Genomic DNA, 21,630 nt, shown 5'->3' with positions numbered 1-21,630 from the left:
AGTTTCAGTGGATGACTAAACTAGTAAAAAATATCAGGTTAATTCAGTTCCGATTCCGATCGGTTCAGTTCGATTTTTCAGTTTCGGTTTTTTGCGCCACGCCTACGGGTGGCTGCTGTCGTATTTTGGGCCACGGAGTGCCGTAAAACCAGGCTTTCCGATGGGCTGGACCGATTTGCCGTTATGGGCCACCTCGGCTCGGAGGAAAGATTATTTGGGACTGGTTTACTTCGAGGCCAAATTAGCATTCTGCTCTTTCGCTTTTGTTTAAACTAAAGTTTAAATTTTTAAAGTTGATTTTATGTTTTTATATAAGTTTATTTTCTATAATTGACTTTCGATCGCTAAGAATACATATATGAAAGTTTTATTTATAAATTATTTTATCTCAATCATAATTTCTGTTAAACAATTTAGAAATGATTATATTTTAGCACAGTGTCGGTATATCATAATCCAATATCCTTTTTTGCAAAACATGTGCACCTTACTAGTTAAAAAAACCAGAAATCTAATAAACTATCAGATCCGATCCAGTGCAAAAGAAACCATGAATTGAATGGCTAAAGATAAAATTATCATATCCATACTTCAGATTAACTCCATTTTTCCACTGCAAGAAACTAACCCGAGATGGCTAGAACCAATTGAATTAGAAGGCTACACGGACGGAGGGAGTGTATTGCTCAAAGCTGCAACAAGACTCTACAATAAACTTTATAACCACCGATTTCCCCTACAAAAAGGAAGGGAAATCGAAGAGGAACAACCGTTCCAGTATACAAATATTTCTCTGTAACACCACCGTATACAACTATCTCTGATTTAGTAGTACATACATAATACATACGTATATGCTATGTCGCCGTATATAACTATGTACATATATACAGGCAATTAATTAGCATCGTGTTAATTACATTAACTCCTTCCAGGTGGTCATGGTGAGGTGATCGGTCAGAGGCAGCTCGGCGGCACGACGAGGCCGGAGGCCGTCCCCTGCGCGTAGCGGCAGGACGACGCGGCGTCGGCGAGCTTGAGGCTCTTCTGCCGGTACGTGAGCTTCACGTCCCGGAGGGTGATGCCGCTGCACGGGTTGGTCCGGCTGCAGTCGAAGCTGACGGCCACGGGCGTCGACGACGAGCCCCGGACGCCGGCGTACTCGACGCCGGTGATCTTGATGCCGGAGCTCTGGCCGGCGGCGCAGCCGCCGTCGGGGCAGTAGTGCTGGTCGATGATGATGGGGTTGGCGACGGCGGACATGGTGGCGTCCGCGAAGGTGACCCCCCGGACGTAGCCCCGCTTGGAGCTCCCCCACGTCTTGATCCGCAGGCCGTTCGTCGTGCCGGTGAACCACGTCGTCTTCACCGTAACGTTCTCCACCGCCTCCACCGCCATCCCCTGCTGCTTCCCCAAGCTCCCGATGCTAATCACCACCAACAAATCAATGTACACTATTTACTTAGTACTCCGTCCGTTTCATAATGCAACATATTTGACTTTTTGGGTGTCATGTTTAATCATTTGTCTTATTTAAAAATTATAAAAATATTATTTATTTTACTTGTGACTTACATTATTATCAAAAGAACTTTAAACATGACTTATCATTTTTTTATATTTGTACTAAATTTTTAAATAAGACGAATGGTCAAACGTTATAACCAAAAGAGTCAAACATCTTATATTATGAAATAGAGGTTTATTAGTTATACTGTTCTTCCTTAACTAAACCAGAAAGTGAATTAGGTACAGATCCAAATCATCGTGTGGTGTGCATGCGACCAGAGAAAGAACGAACCGGACCCCAGTTCAGGTCCATTTCCACTAATGCAGCTGTGCAATGTAACCATTCCGACACGTCGTGTACGTAAAGTCAAAGGATCTGAGGCTATAATTTGTGGTCAAAATCTTTTGGAAATTTTAGATTTTCTTGAACTCGATCACTGGATAGTAAATCAGTCGTAATTGATTTTGTCGCCCTGGATTTCTGGGGGAAAACCGTGCGAGAGCGGACGTACCTGATGCCGTGGCCCGGGCCGCAGGCGACGCGCTCGATCCAGAGGTTGGAGTTGCCGGGGCCGACGGAGACGCAGTCGTCGCCGGTCCGGATGGCGGCGTCGTACACCGCCACGTCCGTCGACTTGTGGACGTGGATCCCGTCGGTGTTCGGGCTGTCCGCCGGCGCGTCCACCGTCACCCGCCGCACCGTCACGCCGCGACTCTGCAGCACCACCACGTGGAACAGCTCGCTGCTCACCGACCTCAGCCCGTCCACCACCACGTCCCTCGAGTTCGAGATCGTCAGAGACTGCACCGCCGCCGGCGAGGAAGAAGATGACAATGTCAGCCGATTAATCTAGCTAGCTAGCGCCGTCGTGAGAGACGAGGTGCGTACGTACCGAGGCGCCGGTCGGGCATTGGCCGCGCGGCCGCTTCTTCTTGCAGGCCCAGAGGGCCTCGCCGCGGCCGTCGAGGGTGCCGCCGCCGGAGACGGTGAGCCCGACGACGGACTCGAACGTGATCCACTGCCCGGAAGCGCTGCCGTCCCAGCCGTACCCGGCCGGCGCGACCACCGTGCCGGCGATGGAGAACGTGACGGCGCGGCTGCTGCACGGCCCGACGAACGTGGCGCGCCCCAGCAGGTACCGCCCGCGCGGCACGTACACGGTGGCCGGCCGCGGCGAGCGGCACGCGTCGGCCCACGCGCGGAGGAACGGCCGCGTCGAGTCCGCCGCGCCGTCGCCGCGGGCGCCGTAGCGCGCCACGTTGTACACCGCGCCGCCGGCCGGCTCCGGCACGAACAGCAGCGCGGCGTGCAGGTGCACCAGCAAGCCAAGCATCGCCTTCGCCATGGCCATTATATTTGCGTGTTTTACGTACACGTGTACGTGACGAGCTGCTGCTTGCTGCTGCTGCTGCTGTGTACGTGTGTTAGGTATGCGTTTGGATGGTGCATTAACGTACACGTGTATTTATAGTGTGTCATGTCTCTCTGGTTTTGGAAGTGAATTAAGGGGTAATCGAGCAAGTAATCTCATAGTTTGTCAGTGCTAAATTCATAAACCTAACATGGGACTGGGAGACCAGGTTAGCTAGCTAGCTCATGAACTTTTACGCCGTAGGGCATTGACCGTTAATTAATTGGAGGCTGGATATATAATGTATCAAATCTTCCGTTTCAAAACGGGAGTTTTGTGGTTTCGTCGAAACAAACGAGCTAGACATGGCGGCCTACGTAATTTCCATGTGTACATCGTTATAAGTTGGATCATCCCTGAGACACTACTCCATTTGTTATGTTATAAGATGTTTTAGCTATATCTTGATTTATCTATAGATAAATGAATATATTTATATATGTGTATAGATTTATGGCTTGAGAAAGCATCAGCCCTGTGCATTTCCCACGGCTGATTTTGGATTTTTTACGGTCACACTTCCTACGCTCCTAATTTGTGTGTTATGTAAAAGTGTTATATATAAAAGGTCCTCGTCTCACAGTTGGAAGATAAGATTTTCACTATTTACTCTTTTATATTATCAAATAATTATAAAAAACAGATAATCTTTTCATTTCAACTATTTTAAACAGCATCTAAATTTTCCTAAGGTTGATGAGTTAGAATGTATTATTTCCTAGGTGGATTTTCTTGCCAAAATTCACTAAGAATGGCTAATTTTCTTTTAGATAATACTAAGAACGGCTATACACTTGCTAATGTAGCTGTGAAGGTATGTGGTTTTAAGTTTTAGCCTTAAGGTCCCATGTTAAATTCTTGACACGCGCACACTTCTTTTTCTTAATTATTCTACACCACGACAACACCAAAATCTTTCTTATTGGCTACTAGTTGTCAATTTTAAAATGGAAATGTCCTTGTGATTTAGAGTAAATTTGCTGTGCGAAAGCTACTAGCTAAACCAATTAAAGCCATCGTCCGTTTCTAGCTCAGCCCATTTGCCATTTACCATTACCAGCTCCTAGCTAGGCCTCCTGGTGCATTTGGAAATCAAGATCGGCAGCTTAGCTTTCATGCACCTCGTTTTCAAATTTCAAATACTATTATGCGGCTAAACGAGTTGCAAACCAGTTAACCTTTTGACTATGAGGAATGACCATGGTCTAACTAATTATTTCAGTATTAACCACCGTTGAAATGCATGTGTAAACTATGGATGTTCCTCGTGCATTCGTTGAACTGGTAATAGTCTAATTAAGGAGCTGTGATTGCTGGGCTGGAAATTAATGTGATTTGTCGTAAGAGTGCAATTTTGTCTCGAGTACTATAGATATTGGGTTGGGCACATCTCAACTCAGCCTAGGAAGACCCCGTGTACATGTTCAATTTCAACAACTACTCCGGTCAGGTCAAGGCCCTCCTTGGTTGCTAGCTGTTTATTGTTAAAACTGTTAATCAATCATGCCATCAACATCAGCTTATACCGTTTGATAATCTCATTTGGTTAGCCTTCTTGGAATTTTTGGGGTCTGTATTTCGCATCAATCCAGCGTCTCTATTTTCTAGAAGCGTTTGGTGCAGCGACCTAAGGAGAGGAGATGCCAAGAAATCCCGTCTAGAAAATTCTAGCTATGATTCAAGAGCAATTTTACAGTTCTTAGTAGGTACCGAGAGGTATCAAAATTTACATCTCCTAGTATCTACGTATCAAAATTTCAGTGACCTCCTGGTACCTTCTCAAGAACTATAAAAGGAAAAATCACGAATTAACCCCCCCCCCGAACTATCATGGTCGGCCGAATTACCCCCGAACCACGAAACCGGACATTTTACACCTTCAAGTATTCATACCAGACAAATTATCTCCCAAGCACTTTCAAAGCGGTTTTAATCCTACGTGGCATGCACCCGCTCCCGCCACACGCATCGCCGTGGCACGCGCCCGCTACGCGCACTCCCTCTCTCTCGCCCGCCGTCCACTCGCCGCCCTCGCCCCATGTGTTCGGAAGAGAGGTTATGAGGGAGAGGGAGAGAGAGAGTTTATGACAGGTGGGCCCTACCATTTAAAAAAAATAAAATGCTGATTGTACGCCACATGCGACGAAACCGTTTTGAATTAGGTCAAGGGGGTAATTTGCCCGGTATTAAAAGTTCAAGGTAAAGGATGTCTGATTTTCGGGTTTAGAAGAATAATTCGGCCGACCACGATAGTTCGAGGGGGTAATTTGTACTTTTTTCACTATAAAATTGCTCTTCAATCTATTATACACCTTCTCAATCTAAATATTGATACCCACGTCAAACTAAATTAGGTTTATAACAGAGTAAATAAAACAAATGACAGACCATGTATTTCGTTCTATTTCCGTACCGGTTTGTACCGTAGCAAAGTAGCTAGGCGTGTACAACACACGCGCCCACATCCATACAGTGCGTTCGTGTCACTGATCACTATCGAGGCTAATCTACAAGCAACTCTTGCACTCAGCAAGCACTGCATCCCACGGGCGCGACATCGTTGCCCGTCCACTCCTGACGGTAGCTGTCTCCGAGATTGCTGCAACAGTGAGCGATCGAGCTCCCGACAAGCAACTCGCTGCATCCTGCGAGGGATACGCAAAGATGAACCCGTTGATTGATTCTAGTTACGCTAATAAGTTAAGCTGATCCGTGTGGCTCTCCACAACGCTAAAAAAACCTGAATATTATTAATAAAAATATTTAAAATTCTGTTTGTCGGGAACTTGAGAACATTATTGAGTTTTACGAAAATTTGCATAGTTGGCTAGCAGTGGCGGAGCTAGGATTTAGGATATGGATGGTCCGACCGATTTTTTTTTTATAAACACATTATGCTAACACACACATATATATATATATATGCAAGTACAAATAATAGAATAGACTATAAGTACACTAGAATATATGAATAAAGGAAAATATAAAATTAGTAGTTAAGTAAAATTTTGATTCAAAGAAACATATATGGCTTCCCCGCAATAAAATAGAAGCTTAAATGACTAGAAAAATTTAAAGAATATTACCGTATTACATTTCTTCTTATCAAGTCTATGCCTTCTAAATTCTAATGGCTATAAAAGTATTCATTATATCTTCTGCATCCATTTTAAAAAACATCCCGTTCAATAAAGATGATCATGTTACGTCATTTGCCAGAATAACAATCGATAAAAATTATCATTTTTTGGGTATCAAGGACTGATTAGCATTTTTTTTTGGGTGGTCTGGGGACCACCCGGACCACCCCATGGCTCCGCCGGTGTTGGCTAGTTCGGTTTATTGATAATCTAGGGGGAATAATGAGAGAAGGCTGAACAGTGGCCCACTGCTTACTGGCCGAGAGTGAGGCAAAAGGCAGCGTGGATGGCCCAACTCCGTAATGGGCTGGACTTCCTCTAAACTATCAGAAGGAGAGTCGCCCCAGGAGCGGCTAAATTCTTGTACAATAAGACTGCACGGCCCAATCTGACCACCGCGCTCATTAGAGATGGCAACAAGGTCTCACGGCCCGATACCCAACAGGGTTTTACTCTATTAAAAGTTATATGGCGTAACTTTTATGTCCGTAGATATACTAACGAATAAAAGCCTTTACCCATTGGGTATATGGATATGAGTTTATTCTTTAGCCACCTGCACCCGCAAATCAATGGGTAAAAAACCTACATGCAAGGCCATATTCTAGTTCAGTTGTAGAAATAATAAGGCAAAATTAAATACAGGGCATCGAAAAAACGAGTAATTAGCCGGTGGATACCGTAAGATCCCGAATTTGCTGCAGGACACCATAAAAATATGATAATTAGCTGGTAAACACTCCGGCCATTATTTTATTTATTTCCAAGTCAAAAATTTTAAAAATGACGAGATTGCCCTCATTGGCCAACCCGTTGTGCCAACTGGGTCCAATCAAATTAGACCCGGTCGGTCTAGGCGCCACACCACATCCGAACCCTAGCCTACAAGGCGAGTGAGCCGGTGGCAGCGGCAGCGACCTAGTTGCGGCAAGAACAGCGGCGACCCGGCCACCGAGGGCAATCTCGTCATTTTTAAAAATTTTTGACTTAGAAATAAATAAAATAATGGTCGAAGTTTCTACCAGCTAATTACCATATTTTTGTAGTGCCCTGCAGCAAATTCCTAATCTTACGGTGTCCATGGCTAATTACGTGTTTTTTCGATGCCCTGTAGCAAATTTTGCCAAATAATTATCTAATTTCTTGATTTTGAATCTCATTGTATGATTTGTTCATGTTCTTTTGAACGTTAATGTTAAAATCATTGTTACCTAATATGATTTTGATAGTTGGTAGTTATAATCTTCTAATTGTCAGGTAAAATTACAAATACTCTTAGTGCTTAGGTACCATCACCTGCATGACTATGGATATGGGAAAAATCTTACGCCTGTTAGCGGGTACGGATATTAGAGCGAAAAATCTTAGTTATATATAAGTATGGGGCAATAAAACCCACTGGGTATTTACCTGTTGTCATCTCTAACAGTCCTCATGTCATGCGCATTGCGCAACCATCCTTGTTTGATCCGGTCCCTGTTTGTATGCTGATATCTCCTGCTTCATAGCTTGTGCAACCTTCATCAGCATCCAAGGGAAACAGACAAAAAAATAAGTTCGAATTTTGGAGAATACTCATGAAAAGTTAGTATTGTTTCAAAACAAAAAAACACAGTTGCATGATGAGCTGACAATAGGGGATGAGATCAATCAGGAGCAGGAGGAAAGCTAACCAGATATGACTCACAAGGACGCGCAACAGCGTGACTGACCTACCACAACCAACCTGCACTCTTGCGCCACCTCCTGACCTCCCGCCAATCCATCGAATCCAAACAAGAATTGACGGAGTCTGCAAAAAAAAAAAAAAACAAGAATCCTCGATATTTCCGACCTGCATTTTTTTGCAAATGAAATATAACCATGGCGTGCGTGCTTGACAAAATACTCTCGTTTACATAAAGAAAACCAGTTGATCATACTTGAAGGTGTGTTGTATATTGCTGATCTGTGAGCCAGGCTCAGTATTATATGGTACTAACACCGCCAAACTTGGACCCGTATGTGCTATATGGAGAAGTGAAGCTACCAAAATTAGCATCAGTGAGCTACTTGCCTGGCCAACCGTCCCTGTTTGTTGGGTCACCGAAGTGCACCCGACCTGTTCATGCCATTTCGTCCCTCCATCTACCCACTCCACGGCGCATCACCATCCCTTCATTACCACCCCTCACCACACGTGCTTCCGGCGCAATGTGTAGTAGTGCTCATTTGCCTCCTCATCACTCATCCTTGTCCTAAGATAGGAACCCAATAAGCTTTCTTGTTAGTCCTCAGTTTTTCATCCAAAAGGCACAGATTAGAAGGTGAAAATGAAGGTGCAAGTAGAGGACTAGAGGTCCTTCAGGTTTTTACTTGCCTTCTGCTTGCAGGTATGCACATTGTTCTTCACGAGCTCTCTTTTCCATCATTGCTCTCGCTCAAGAGAAAAAAAACAGCAACATGTATTTACAAAGGAAAAAAATTGTCAAACCTGCAACGGTTGTCGGATCTTTTCACACCTCATAGATTTCTTTCTTCCACATAAATTGCAGTTTTTGCAGAGAAGGATATCAAGCCAATCGCCTTGCAAGCATGGCGCAGGCTCTGAGTTTGAGTTTGCTCCTTTCAATTCTGGCAATTGGATCCTGCGTTGCCATTGAGGTTACTGACCACATCGACTTGTGGCCTATGCCAACGTCGGTGAGCCATGGAACACAGAGACTTTATGTCAGCAAAGGTATAACAATGACAATGGTGGGAAGCACGTATTCTGATGAGAAAGAGATCTTGAAGGATGCCTTCCAGAGGACAGTTGATTTAATCAAACTGAACCATGTCGTTGATGGTGCAAACCCAAGTTCTTTTGTACTCACCAGTGTGAATGTAGTTGTCCATTCATCTGAAGATGAAGTAATCAGCTGACTTGGCCTATTGAATAGCAAGTTCTCTTAGAGACTGACTTGTTTTTCTGTTAATGCCCTGCACTGTTCATCTTCTGCAGCTCAAGTTCGGAGTAGACGAATCATATAACTTATCTATTCCTACAGCAGGAAACCCATTGCACGCACAGATTGAGGTTAGTATAAAGCTCAATTGCTTGATGTTGAAATAAAAAAATACTTCCAAATAAAAAAACAGTAGATGCTTGCTCCTAGTTCCTGCAACTCCATTTATCATGACAACTAACTGAGCATCCTACAGAAGAAAACAGTAGACATGATCTATTTTATGAACAAAGAACATATTTCCATTCGGAAATTGAGTAACCTGTTTTCCATTAAAAAAAAGTGGGACACATTTTAAACGTTCTTATAGCATGCTGATTTCACAAGTATTGATATTTCTTGCTACACGTTACTTTTGTGAATCGTTGTAACATGCAGATTATCTAATAAGGCTTGAAAATAATCAAATAAAAATCAGCATAGGATACCAGACGGATAGTTAAATGCAAATCACAAGTTATCTGTGTGAAGTATCCTGTAACATCCACTGAACAATAAAATATAATTGGTTGCTAAAGAACAATTGCTAGTATTTTTGCTGGGCCGACCCCAAGCCGGGGTGGACAATTGCTAGTATTGCAGTGAGCTCTTTCATATTTGTCTTGCATAGGAAAGACTGCACAAGTGAAATGTGTGACGTTTCAAATTTATGCATGACCCAAGTTGCTGCAAATAGTTTGATACAGTTCATGTAATAATGTACGGTACCTTGCAATATTTGTAGGCTCGAACAGTATTTGGAGCACTTCATGCTTTACAGGTAACCTAATATAATTTGTATACTCTAAATCTCAGAGGAAATCTGACAGTAATTTTTCCATTACTGCAGACATTTAGCCAATTATGTTACTTCGATTTCACATCAAGGCTTATAGAAATCATCTCGGCTCCTTGGACAATTTCTGACACACCCAGATTTCCTTACCGAGGACTTCTTATTGGTTAGATACAATATGATCTCTGACTTCATTTAGTTTTTTTCAGCCCCAACAAACAATTATCACATAGGAATATTCCTACCAACTACAAGCATACCTTTGAAAATGAGAACATGTTTTGTAAGAAACATTTTAGAGTAAACAACCATATAAATAACATAGGCATAACTTGTACCATATAAACAATCAAACATCACTCAAATAGACATGCTACTCCTAATCACTTGCTAATAAGGATCAGGATTAATTGTGAGTGCATGCAGATACCTCAAGGCACTACCTTCCTGTTACGGTAATTAAAAAGGTGATCAATACAATGACCTACAGTAAATTGGTACGTTTGCTGAGCAGTCAATACAAATTGCTTCGAACAGTTGTTGTGTTTATGTAATTATGTTCCTCACAATGGTTTTCATTACATCATGCTATTTTGCTCTTTCATCATGCAGAACGTTCTCCATTGGCATATTGTGGATGCACAGTCATTTCCCATTGAAATACCTTCATACCCTAAACTGTGGAATGGTTCATATTCTTTTTCAGAGAGATATACAACGTCTGATGCTATAGACATTGTGCGGTGCGTTTTCTTTTCATTGACATGCTGCCCTTCTTTTGCCATCACATTAATAATCAAGAGCATGCTTAGAATGAAATATGGGAGCTACTTCCATCAAACAAAATATACTAAACATCACAAATAGTTGCATTAAAATATTGTTTTTTGTACACGGTTGTATAAGTACCGTAGTTGTTTCTGTTTGATTTGCACGAGGTGTGACTTATTTATGTGTTTGCCTTTGTTCTTCTGTTATACTGACTACTATATGCCCACCTTTCATAGTCATACTATATATTGGACAGAAAATGTAGAGTTTAGTGTAATTAGCAAAATGCATGTATATTCTATAGAGAACAACAGAACTACCAAACAAACATAAATATATCCTATAGACAGCATACACAACTACACATAACTGGGAGGAGCCATAAACATGTTTTGAATCTTCTGGATGAGGAAGTAACTAAGACAATGCATAAAAGGTAACTAAAACAAGTTTGGCAGGTCAATCAAATGGATTGACATCGATGCTATCTGAAGAATTGCCTATGCACTATGCAGTGCACACACACATTTAATCAAGTTAGTTTATCAATCAAAAGATGAGCACCGTATAGCATCCCAAATTTGCTGTTTTTTCGCTCACTATTATCAAGGCTATGCCCTACAGTTTCGGAAGTTAATATCACCAAATATATGTTTGCAGATATGCTGAAAATCGAGGTGTAAATGTTATGGCTGAGATTGATGTTCCTGGTCATGCTCTGTCATGGTAAGACACGTTGTCAATACTTCTAGAAGTACACACCAAGCATATACCAGAATCACAGAAATATTTTGTGGTGCAAAACTTAGTTTATCGTGTGAAGAAACTCAAGTAAACAGTAAATACATGTCAGTGGAGTTCAAAGAACACTTCTTTTGCGAGCATAACACAATTTATTTATATAGTACAGTTGGCACATAGCAATAAGCATGGATAATGTGAAAGTGCACCTTTTCAGGGGCGTTGGCTACCCATCATTGTGGCCATCAGATACCTGCAAAGAACCACTTGATGTCAGTAACAACTTTTCATTTGGAGTTATTGATGGCATTCTTTCAGGTGATTCATAATATACCTTTTGCTGACAAAAATGAAATTTACAAATTTAGCTATATAATTGTTATGTCAGAAGGCTATTTGATCTTTGGGGTTTAGGCCTGTTTTGAAAAGATAGCAGTGGTTCATAAAATAGCAGCACATATAAACACATAATGTTTAGATTTATCTGAATCAATAAATATTGGCAGAAAATTGTTATCATCTTATTCAACTGTCTAACATAGTTGCTCTGTTATCTTTCAGATTTCAGCAAAGTTTTTAAGTTCAAATTTGTGCATTTGGGAGGTGATGAAGTCAACACAAGTAAGAAATCTTGTATATACATTTTTTGGTGGTATACACACAATGAATGTATATATTATTCCATTTAATATTACTGTCCAATTTCAGGCTGCTGGACTGCAACACCCCACATTAAGAAATGGTATAAACAGGGGAACTCAGGAATTGATAACTTACGTGATGTGATTTATAACCTTCTTTGTAGTCATACAAAATAAACCAGTCATCGTCTGTTAATGTCGATTTATGTAATGATATCTTATTTCACGGGGCAGGTTGGATGATAACCATATGAATGTGACAGATGCATACAGATATTTTGTGTTGAGATCCCAAAAGATAGCAATATCACATGGCTATGATGTCATCAACTGGTATGTCTTTTGGTTACAGCCCTTACAGATTTCACAGATTTTAAAGAGTTCTGAACTATTAACAAACAACATGCCATGCTTGCAGGGAGGAAACATTTAACAACTTTGGAGACAAGTTGGACCGTAGAACCGTGGTTCATAACTGGTATTTCCCCATTTCCTGTGTGATTTATGGCGTTAATGAGTAGGGCATTGCTGGGAATCTGCATAATAATTATCCAAGTTAAAAAAACAATGTATTCCAGTGTTAAATATGTTGTATTAATTGTCTTTGGAATTTATGCTCACAGAAAGACAGTCCATTGCTGGTCCATCTCAGTTCTTACTGTTATTAACAAACAACTGGTACCTTACAAATTAACAGGCTTGACGAGGACGTAGCACCAAAAGTGGTTGCTGCAGGGCTGAGATGCATAGTAAGCAACCAGGATAAGTGGTACCTAGATCACTTAGATGCCACATGGGAGGGGTTTTACACGAATGAACCTCTGAAAGATATTGACAACCCAGACCAGCAACGTTTAGTCATTGGTGGTGAGGTCTGTATGTGGGGTGAACAAATTGATGCATCAGATATTGAACAAACCATTTGGCCACGTGCTGCAGCTGCTGCAGGTAACTGACTAATATACGCTATCCTAATTTATGTGGTGAAATATTTTCAACTTAGTACATGCACATTACCATGTTGTCTGATATAGCATTCAAGTTGGCTATCTTGATACAGGAGTATAATTAGAATGTAGCTTTCATCCCATCCCACGTATAGAACAGCCATGAAAATTTTGAGAACGTTGAGAAGCCAGCAACTACTGAAATTCCCGCTAGTAAAATCAAGACATCAACTAGAGTCTGAATGATCATTACTCAGATTTGTCATACGCTATAAAAGAAACATGAAAGCATAGTATCAACAATTAAAGACACAAAAGCTAATCGCTGAACAAAGGTTAAAAACTCCAACCACATGACTCCTTATAAATAGTTAAATACCCAGTAGCCCACAAAAAGAATGCCACAGTGGTCCACCTGCTATATATCAATTTACAATTTAAAAGACATGATTTACAGTACAGAAGCAGAATCGCTGTGCAACATTGTCGGTTATATTATTACCGTTGAATGTTTTACTTCATTGTCACCTTATATACTATTAAATACATTGATAAGTTAACATATATATGAGCATGAACTAACTCACCATTTCACTTGTGCTGCATTGAAGAGAGATTATGGACTCCTATTGAGAAGATTGCATTAGACCCAAGATTGGTCACACCAAGATTGGCACGCTTCAGGTGTTTGCTGAACCAAAGAGGGGTAGCTGCTGCGCCTCTGGCTGGTTATGGCCGTACAGCACCATATGAACCTGGTCCCTGTGTAAGGCAGTAGGATATTTATAACAAAATGGAGTAGGAACAGAGGATAACCATTGTTCAGGATTCACTTTTACCATGTGTAACATCAGCAGCTCAATATTCAGATAGTTCTGTGGTTATAAACTATTGAGTGTTCCTATTAGTCCTTATTATTTTAGTTTCTTCCTTTTTATTCTGCACCTCTTCCAATTTTCAGCAAGAATAAATTAGAGATTAACTGACTTGGACAGAATCACAAGAACTGACCATAGAGCCATAGAGGTCATGTCAGCAAATAAGTTTTGACTCCCAAATTTAACTTTGTTACATACATTGCCATCTCCCCTGCCCAAGATCATGCACAAAATTCAAGGGCATGGTTACAGTCAACAAAGAATCCGCATAGCTATGAGAAAGCACCTGACAGCAGACCATGTTCTATATGTTCTTTGCAACATTGAAATGAAAGAAACTTGATTGTGCATCATAACTCAATGATCTGTTTATCTCCAGTTGTGAACTACCACCTCACAAATTTCTAAACTAGGACAGGTTGAGACATGCCAGCCATATTGGTTTTTGGTGCCTTATCTTCCTGACTACATTCATCAGGTTCACCACCAGACATCCTCTCAAATGCCTCAAAGGTCGTCTGCATGGATGTTATATGCTCCTTCATGCCCTCAAGATGCCGAGCAAGATCTAAACCCATTTTCATCCATTTTCTAGCCACTTTAGCTTGGTGAAGCCTTACAGGCAAACATGACATGTTCCAGGCGGTTGCTACAAGCCACTGGCCTTCCTCAAGTGGGTACTCACCATCTTTCAGTCCAACCACAATCTGGTAGGCTTGTTGAAATACATCATAGGCTGTATCACTCTTGCTACCATTTAAGTCTTGCAAGCCAGCGAGACAGGCTAGCTTCCTGAGAGCACAGCTGATTACACTGTAGTTTGGTGATTGAGAAGCAAGGCCGGTGGTGATGCAGGCCTTCAGGGAAAATTCAGCAGCCAGCATGTTAGGTAGGGCCCCTTTAGAGGCTGTTACACCAAGTGCGAGAAGATGAGCAGGCGTGCATGCTTTAGAGGAAGCAAAATTCTTGACCAGTTGTAGCTGCTGAGGATGTGCAGTGGTTCCCATCCTGCCCAAGAGTTGGTAGGAGTTGAAGGTATGAAGGTAGAAGAAGTTGTTGGCCTCCAACTGATCAGAAGCCACTGGAACCGAGGGTGAAATCAAGGGCAATAGCTGCACAGTAATAGAACCTAATCAGATCATTCTAGACAAAATCAATTACTCTCAAACACAGAATACACCAGTAACTTTTGGTATTTGTCAGGCTGCATCTTTACCTTTCCTGCTCTGCTTAGCATCTCAACGCCTTTTTTAATGTCAGAATTTGACAGTGGAGAATTGTTCAGCTCCTCAGCATTGAGCATGGTAGTGACAGCCATGACCAATGCTTTGCAAACCTTGGACCGATTTTCATCACACTCAGCATTACTTGAACCAAAAAACTCTGCTGCAAGCTCAAAGAACTCGGCGCTAAAATTGTACTTCTTATCCTTTGACGCCCTTAAACCCATATTCCAGCAAATGTCAGCAAACCAATTCAGTTCACGCCCACCAACAATTCCACTGCCAAAAAAACTTTCCACACCAATGTCAGACATACGTTGCTTGGCACGTCTTGAGTACTTCAGGATCTCGGCTTCAGTCCCTGGCTCACGAGAGAGGAGCTCAATAAGGTTGCGGACGACAGCAACCTCAGGCATTGGCATCGGCTTCTCAGCAGAGTAGAGGCCAAGAAGAAAGGTCAACGAAGCAACTGCCACACGACCAGACTTGCAGGCCATAGCTTCATGAGCAGTGAGCGTTAGGAACTCAGGGTTGAAGTCAACACAGCCCACCATCGTCTTCATCTGCTTGAATGCCTCGTCCTCCTCCCTCTTCTGTAGATGGATCTTAACCTAATGAAATCGTTCAGGTTAGTAAAGTTATCAAATAAAATGGGATCATTTCAAAGCTAACACATATAGACTTATTATTACCTTCAGAAAAGCACACTTGATATTGGGTTCAACCTACAGGTACACATTTTGGGTCAGATACATGAAACAATACCCAGGATCATCTGACAAAGGATAAGGAGAAAACATGCAGTACCACCTTGTAGGCTTCATTGATGAACTCCAGGGCTCGGTCAAGATGCTGCAGGGCAATGTGGCAGATGCCAAGGACTCGGAAGCAATCTGCACGGCGGGATCTGCTTTCTTCATCGCGAGACACGTAAAGCATCGATCTCTCAATCAAGTCCGCACTGGTATCATAATTCTTCGCGTGGAAATGCTCGGTGCCACTGGTCCCAAATTCCAAATGACAGCTTCAGCATCAGCAGGCACGCGCATTAATAAACAGAAGATCAATTGGGTAAGAGATTGCGAACCAATTCCACAGCAATGCATGCATTGTACCACGCTCATGGGTGTTCCCGGGGCCATCGAACAGGGCGACCACCCTCTCATCCGACACGAGCTCGGCGATGGCTCTTGCACGCCCAGTGCCCCCACCACCACCGTCGATCACCTGCTTCACCACCCTCACGGCGGCGGCAGCACCTCCGGCGCGGCAACGCGCGGCAAGCGCAATGAGCACCTTGCGTGCGGCCTCAGGACCCGCGGCGGCAAGGTACGCCTCTGCGGCCGACACGCACAGGTTCTCCGTTGCCAAGGCGTTGGCCATCAGCTTCTCGAGCTCCTTGTCGGCCTCCGCCACGTTCCCGCTTCCGATCCACGCGCGCATCGCCATGACCCCGATGCTCGGGTGCTCCTCCTCCAGCCCCAGTGAAGCCCTCGAGACCCTGATACAACGAAGCACGCCTTCGTAGTCCTGGGCTTCGAGCCGCTCGAGAGCGAGGAAGCGGAGGCATCGCCTCTTGAGCCCCTCTAGATTTGGGGTTTTAGGAATGGCGCCGCCGTAAGGGGGAGTCCTAGGGCTGGCGCCGGAAGGGGAGGCCACCTTCTCGCAGAGATCCAGTGCTTCGGTGAAGAGACTGGACGCTTCGACGGCGGGATTCGAGTGCTTCGCGGAGAGCGTGGCCTCGCCGATGGAGAGGTACCCCTGGGCAAGGGATTTGGCCCCCTCCGGAGATGCGGCGGCGAGGGGCTTGGACCGGCTCAGCAGCGCGACCGCGAGGGCCTGATCGCCCGCGTCCGACGCCGCGCGGGCCCTCGCGAGGTTGATGTCGAGCAGGACGCCCCGATCCTCCTCCGTTGCGGCGGCAGAGACTAGCGGCGTAGCCTTCTCGAAGCAGGCCGAGGCGAGGTCGACGCGGCCGAGGTCAAGCCAGGCCAAGCCGGAGCGATGGAAGAAGGAGGCGACCTTCACGGCCGCGGATGGGATACTATCGGGGATTCCGGCGAGGCGTAGTAGCTCCGGCGCCGCCTGCCGGATCTCCGCCTCCACGGCGAGCGCGTCGGGGCTCCCGGCAAGGGCCGTGGAGTTGGCGCGATCGACCACCGCATTCCAGAGGCGGGTGCCAAGCCGCCATATCTGGACCGTGAACGCCTCGGTGAAGGACGAGGTGGACGCGGCGGAGGCGAGGTTGGTGAGGACGCGGCGGAGGTCAGCGGCGAGCTTCTCCGGGGACGTCGCGGAGGCGGCGGACGACTCGACGTCGGTGACGGCCTTGCTGAGGTCGGCGATGAGCCCGGCGTGCGGCGGCGGCGGCTGCCGGTACTCGGGGGAGAGCTCGGAGATCTTCATGGCCGTCGGGATTAGGGTTCGGGAAGCTTCGAGTCGGGCGGCGATGAGGGCGGAGGCGGCGAGGCGTGGGAGCGGGAGTGCAGTGCGGAGGAAGAATCACGGCAACGGGGAGAGCTCGAAATTTGAATTGCCACAAGGCCGCGTCCTCCCCTTATATATATACCTGGGGCATTTGGGAAGAACTCGAAACAATAAACTGCTTGCATCAGCAATTCGACCAAAATACGCCAAAATTTAGTGGAAAGATCACCTTTCCTTGGGCACGAAATTCGATGAGAAAATTGCAATTATGCCCTTCTTAAAGCATGGTTTCGTCGAAATATCACTCTTAGTTTTTGCTTCAGTAGAATATTATTCACAAATTGACTCAACACACGCAAATGTCATTTCTTCTTGAATAAACAATGTGATGCTGATTTAAGTGGTGACATGGCTTCAGTGTAATTATGTTTGTGATAAGTTGTCTTATTCAAAACTTTAGTACAAATATAAAAAATGACAAGTCATGCTTAAACTTATTTTGATAATAAAGTAAGTCATAAACAAAATAAATTATATTTTCATAATTTTTTGAATAAGACAAATGATCAAACATTGCAAGCAAAAAAGTCAAGCATCCTACATCATGAAACGGAGAAAATAAAGAGCAAGAAAAAATATATCAAATGAATGAAAATGGTATTTCAGAGTGTTGCACCAGTTTAAGAATATCATTTTAGTATAGATAAAACTATGAGTAGTATTCTTGCAAAACCATATTTTTTTTAGGATGCAAAATAACAGTTTTCTGAAACTAGGGGGTATCTGTAACAACATGATGAAGTGTGCCAAGTAGAAACACAAAAATTTTAACAATTCTTTTAGAAAAACTAATGCATTTTAAATATGGAAAATGATCCACTCACAAAAAAGGATTCTTACAACTTAGAAAAAAGCTGATGCATAACTTTCAATAACTAGAAGTAGACCCATGGCTAAGATCTTTGTTTTTAAGGTTTGGTAATAGCATTAGTTGTTAAATATGGGTATCAAGGATTGTTAATTCAAATATCCAACATCACACATGAAAGGAGAAAAGCATTTATATATATGAAATATCTTGAGTAATGGCTTGTTTGAGTCAGAGGAAAGATGATTCAAATCTATATTATCTATAGGATTTTGTCTTGTACATGTTGTTTGGAACAATGAAGTGGAGCGTAAAAAAAACATTTGGCTCGCATGTCTGTACTTCAATACCTTAAGAAAATAACACCTTAGCTTAAACCTCTTTTTTTCCTTTGAGATCTTCCAAATTCATGTGATATTTTTACACATTTAATCACAGTACTATCTCCGTTTTAAAATAACATTATTTTTCATCCATCATATGCATACCATATAATGGACTTGCAATATTTGAAAAAACAATAATATAAAAATAAAGCCACAATGCAAGCGACTAGTAAAATGGACTTGTGAGTTGCGACAATGCAAGCGACCGGTAAAATCGACTTGAAATATTCGAGCGACAATCTGATGTGAAAATAAATGAAACAATGTGACGATGTAAGTGACAAAAATAAAAATAAAGTGGACTTGCAATGTGACGATGTAAGTGAATAAAAATAAAGTGGACTTGCAATAGATGAAAAAATTGTTCGAGCGACAATCTGATGTGAAAATAAATGAAACAATGTGACGATGTAAGTGACAAAAATAAAAATAAAATGAACTTGCAATGTGACGATGTAAGTGAATAAAATTAAAGTAGACTTGCAATAGATTGCGTCTGAGCCCAAGTTCAAACTGGGGACCTGTAAGGGGACCGTCTGAGCCCAGGTTTCACCCAGACGGTTGTGTTTATAGTGTACTCGCTAACTATTATGAACATAAATAACAGAACTGCATAAAACAAGAAAAAACACGATGGACTGAAATAATAGGTCCTGTTGCCTGATATGGATGGCTCACAATACACATCGAAAAAAATCTTAAATATGAGAATCCATAGCCGATACTTCTTATCTCAAATGTCAAATCTACAAATGTCTGCTCAAAGTACAAAACAAACGCATCCGACTGACCAACAGGAAACTTTTTATTACACTACATAGATTACCGTCACATACAAACATCAAACAATTAGCACGGCCAAAATAGGAACAGCGGATCAAACATCGTGCTTACAACGTATAAATATTTTCTTGGAGCATAGGCCTAGTCGCCAGATCGACTCATCTGGGAAGAAATTTCACATGGGTTCTCGCCCTGAGCAAGAACCTGAAGATACCTCGGAACCGGTGGCGTCTCAACATCCACCAGTTCTTCCAGGATCTGGACGATCTCCCCCATCGTTGGCCTGGAGCTCTCACTGTCCTGGACGCACCAGCAAGCGATCTTGCAGGCCCGTTCGAGCTCCCCCAGGTTCAGATCGCCATCGAACTCTGAACCAAACAATCTTTGCAGCTCTCCTTGACCATCACCACCGAGCTGCCTCGCAAACCAGCACCGGGAAGAACGAGTCCCCGTGCATGCCGTTCCTCCTTCCCAACATGATCTCGATTCTCGAAGAGCATCATCCTGTAGCTGAAAACACCCGTCTTCGTCGTGATGGCCTCGCCGCTTAGAGCAAGGTTAATAATATAACCAACAAGCTGTCTATAAGATTTCTTATAGTATTCTTATAGCCCACTCGTATAGTGGTTAGCTTTTCATCTTTAATGCAGGACCCTCATGTCTCTCACATAGTGTTTTGGTTCTTGTGCCTGAGCTGGCTACAAGTTTATAGCCAGCTTCTCCTCTCTCTCCTTCCCTCTCTCTTTTACATCAGCATTTAGCTGATTTATAGCCTGCTATTATACTTGCTCTTATATCCACTCCGGCGCAAGGTAACCCATGGTGCCTCTCATCGACGTGAGAACCCTACTGAAATCCCGGCCAGGAGCTTTGCCATCCCAAAGTCCGCCACCTTTGGGATAAACGATGCGTCCAGCGGTATGTTCTGTGGCTTGAATGTTTGATGTCACAGTGTATGATGCAATCCCTGCACTTCTCGTGCAGATAGGCTAATCCCTTGGCGATTCCAATGGCGATCTGGTACCTTGTGCTCCAGCCTAATGACACGCCGCTGCTCCCGAATACTCCATTGAGCATGTACTCGTAGATGGTGGTCCAGTGAACCATTGAGCCTGTACTCGTAGACCAGCAATCTCTTTGCCCCTACAGAGCAAAAACCAAGAAGTCGAATCAAGTTGATGTGATGAATAGTTCCGATGGTGCTCACCTCGGCCCGGAATTGCTTCTCTCCCTGACGAACACCCTCGATTTTCTTCACTGCCATTGCGGTTGTATCAGGTAGAGCCCCTCTGAACACGGAGCTAAAAGACCCAACACCCAGCCTCTCGGAAAAGTTTTTGGTTAGGAATTGAAGATCGCTGTTGTCGATGATTTGAATGTCGGCAATATATATGAGGTGACTGGCGAGACGTAAAAATCGATAGTTAGGATAAAGACATAGGGTTACCCAGGTTCAGACTCTCGGTATACGAGATAATACCCTACTCTTGCTTGGCGATTGTATTCGATTGTTTTTATTCCCTCCGTTACATACCGCAAGTTGTTCTAATTTTGTTCTAAGTCATCATTTAACCGAGTTTATAAAAAATACACCAATATCTATAATAACAAATAAATACACTATTAAGACATTTCATGATAAATTTAATGAAATTAATTTAATGATGTAGATGTAATATGTTTTTAAACTCGATTAAAGTTATAGAAGGTTGACTTATAATATGGATCGGGGGTAAATAAATAGCTATCAGCTGGCAATACAGAAATGCATGTTTGTCTAGCTACACAATGGCTGAATCCGTTGTGCTGACAGAAACTATATAAATAAGCTTCTGCTATCTGGGGCAGAATATGTAGAACTAGTCCTACTCGTCCCAATCATTTGCTTTAGTAAACAGTTGCTATCCGGTATTATGGCAAATATTCTTTACCTTACCTTTCGTTGTTAGTGGAAGAAGTCTCTTTTTTTCTGGTTGACTTACTGATCGAATGCTGACTCCACCTGGGTGGGAACATCTTTTGGCCGGGATGGCCGCCCGAATTTTATTAAGAAGAAACAACAATGCAACGTGACAACGCTGTCAAATAGGTGAAGGAAAAACACCAACATCTCTTACATCACCGAAGACTAACTACAGTGTC

The 21,630-nt window shown here is 43.1% G+C and overlaps 4 protein-coding genes and 1 long non-coding RNA gene across 5 annotated transcripts; 1 reads left to right on the top strand and 4 right to left on the bottom strand.

The window, feature by feature from the left end:
- Nucleotides 1–957: 957 nt before the first annotated feature.
- Nucleotides 958–2,855, bottom strand: LOC102715538 (polygalacturonase-like). Its single transcript, XM_040529997.1, has 3 exons — nucleotides 2,403–2,855; nucleotides 2,022–2,311; nucleotides 958–1,426 (listed from the first exon to the last, which is right to left on the bottom strand). Exons 1-3 carry the CDS (start codon nucleotides 2,853–2,855, stop codon nucleotides 958–960), a joined length of 1,212 nt encoding a protein of 403 aa, XP_040385931.1.
- A 2,333-nt stretch (nucleotides 2,856–5,188) lies between these two features.
- Nucleotides 5,189–8,036, bottom strand: LOC107304920. Its single transcript, XR_001550964.1, has 4 exons — nucleotides 7,984–8,036; nucleotides 7,735–7,853; nucleotides 7,472–7,579; nucleotides 5,189–5,566 (listed from the first exon to the last, which is right to left on the bottom strand). It is a non-coding gene; the product is annotated as an uncharacterized LOC107304920 (long non-coding RNA).
- Nucleotides 8,037–8,242: 206 nt separating this feature from the next.
- LOC102703737 (beta-hexosaminidase 3-like) lies at nucleotides 8,243–13,835 on the top strand. The gene is made up of 15 exons (XM_006645087.3): nucleotides 8,243–8,433; nucleotides 8,596–8,953; nucleotides 9,045–9,119; nucleotides 9,773–9,808; nucleotides 9,878–9,989; nucleotides 10,250–10,320; nucleotides 10,436–10,566; nucleotides 11,255–11,320; nucleotides 11,553–11,653; nucleotides 11,897–11,956; nucleotides 12,044–12,077; nucleotides 12,211–12,309; nucleotides 12,395–12,454; nucleotides 12,674–12,924; nucleotides 13,535–13,835. The coding sequence occupies exons 2-15, from the start codon at nucleotides 8,636–8,638 to the stop codon at nucleotides 13,699–13,701; spliced, it is 1,581 nt and encodes a 526-aa protein (XP_006645150.1). The 5' UTR covers nucleotides 8,243–8,433; nucleotides 8,596–8,635; the 3' UTR covers nucleotides 13,702–13,835.
- A 120-nt stretch (nucleotides 13,836–13,955) lies between these two features.
- Nucleotides 13,956–19,764, bottom strand: LOC102715264 (TPR repeat-containing protein ZIP4). Its single transcript, XM_006645086.3, is given in 7 exon segments — nucleotides 13,956–14,913; nucleotides 15,018–15,635; nucleotides 15,717–15,749; nucleotides 15,835–16,024; nucleotides 16,112–17,515; nucleotides 17,517–17,580; nucleotides 19,668–19,764. Coding segments are annotated over 7 exon segments (3,114 nt in total). The 3' UTR covers nucleotides 13,956–14,205.
- A 515-nt stretch (nucleotides 19,765–20,279) lies between these two features.
- Nucleotides 20,280–20,752, bottom strand: LOC121053546 (G-type lectin S-receptor-like serine/threonine-protein kinase At2g19130). The gene is given in 4 exon segments (XM_040520891.1): nucleotides 20,280–20,353; nucleotides 20,356–20,428; nucleotides 20,431–20,571; nucleotides 20,573–20,752. Coding segments are annotated over 4 exon segments (468 nt in total).
- Nucleotides 20,753–21,630: the final 878 nt, after the last annotated feature.

Source organism: Oryza brachyantha, chromosome 1 (assembly GCF_000231095.2).
Source record: "Oryza brachyantha chromosome 1, ObraRS2, whole genome shotgun sequence".
In the NCBI taxonomy this organism is placed as follows: Eukaryota; Viridiplantae; Streptophyta; class Magnoliopsida; order Poales; family Poaceae; genus Oryza; species Oryza brachyantha.
This window is presented reverse-complemented; position numbering and strand designations above follow the sequence as displayed.

Bases quoted from the DNA above. Each gene is read 5' to 3' on its own strand.
- LOC102715538 (XM_040529997.1), bottom strand. From the start codon at position 2,855: ATGGCGAAGGCGATGCTTGGCTTGCTGGTGCACCTGCACGCCGCGCTG. The intron at 2,312-2,402 runs GTACGTACGCAC...GCGGCGGTGCAG, and splicing joins AATGCCCGACCGGCGCCTCG to TCTCTGACGATCTCGAACTC. The intron at 1,427-2,021 runs GTACGTCCGCTC...GGTGGTGATTAG, and splicing joins GGCCCGGGCCACGGCATCAG to CATCGGGAGCTTGGGGAAGC.
- LOC102703737 (XM_006645087.3), top strand. From the start codon at position 8,636: ATGGCGCAGGCTCTGAGTTTGAGTTTGCTCCTTTCAATTCTGGCAATT. The intron at 11,957-12,043 runs GTAAGAAATCTT...GTCCAATTTCAG, and splicing joins AGGTGATGAAGTCAACACAA to GCTGCTGGACTGCAACACCC. The intron at 12,925-13,534 runs GTAACTGACTAA...GCTGCATTGAAG, and splicing joins ACGTGCTGCAGCTGCTGCAG to AGAGATTATGGACTCCTATT.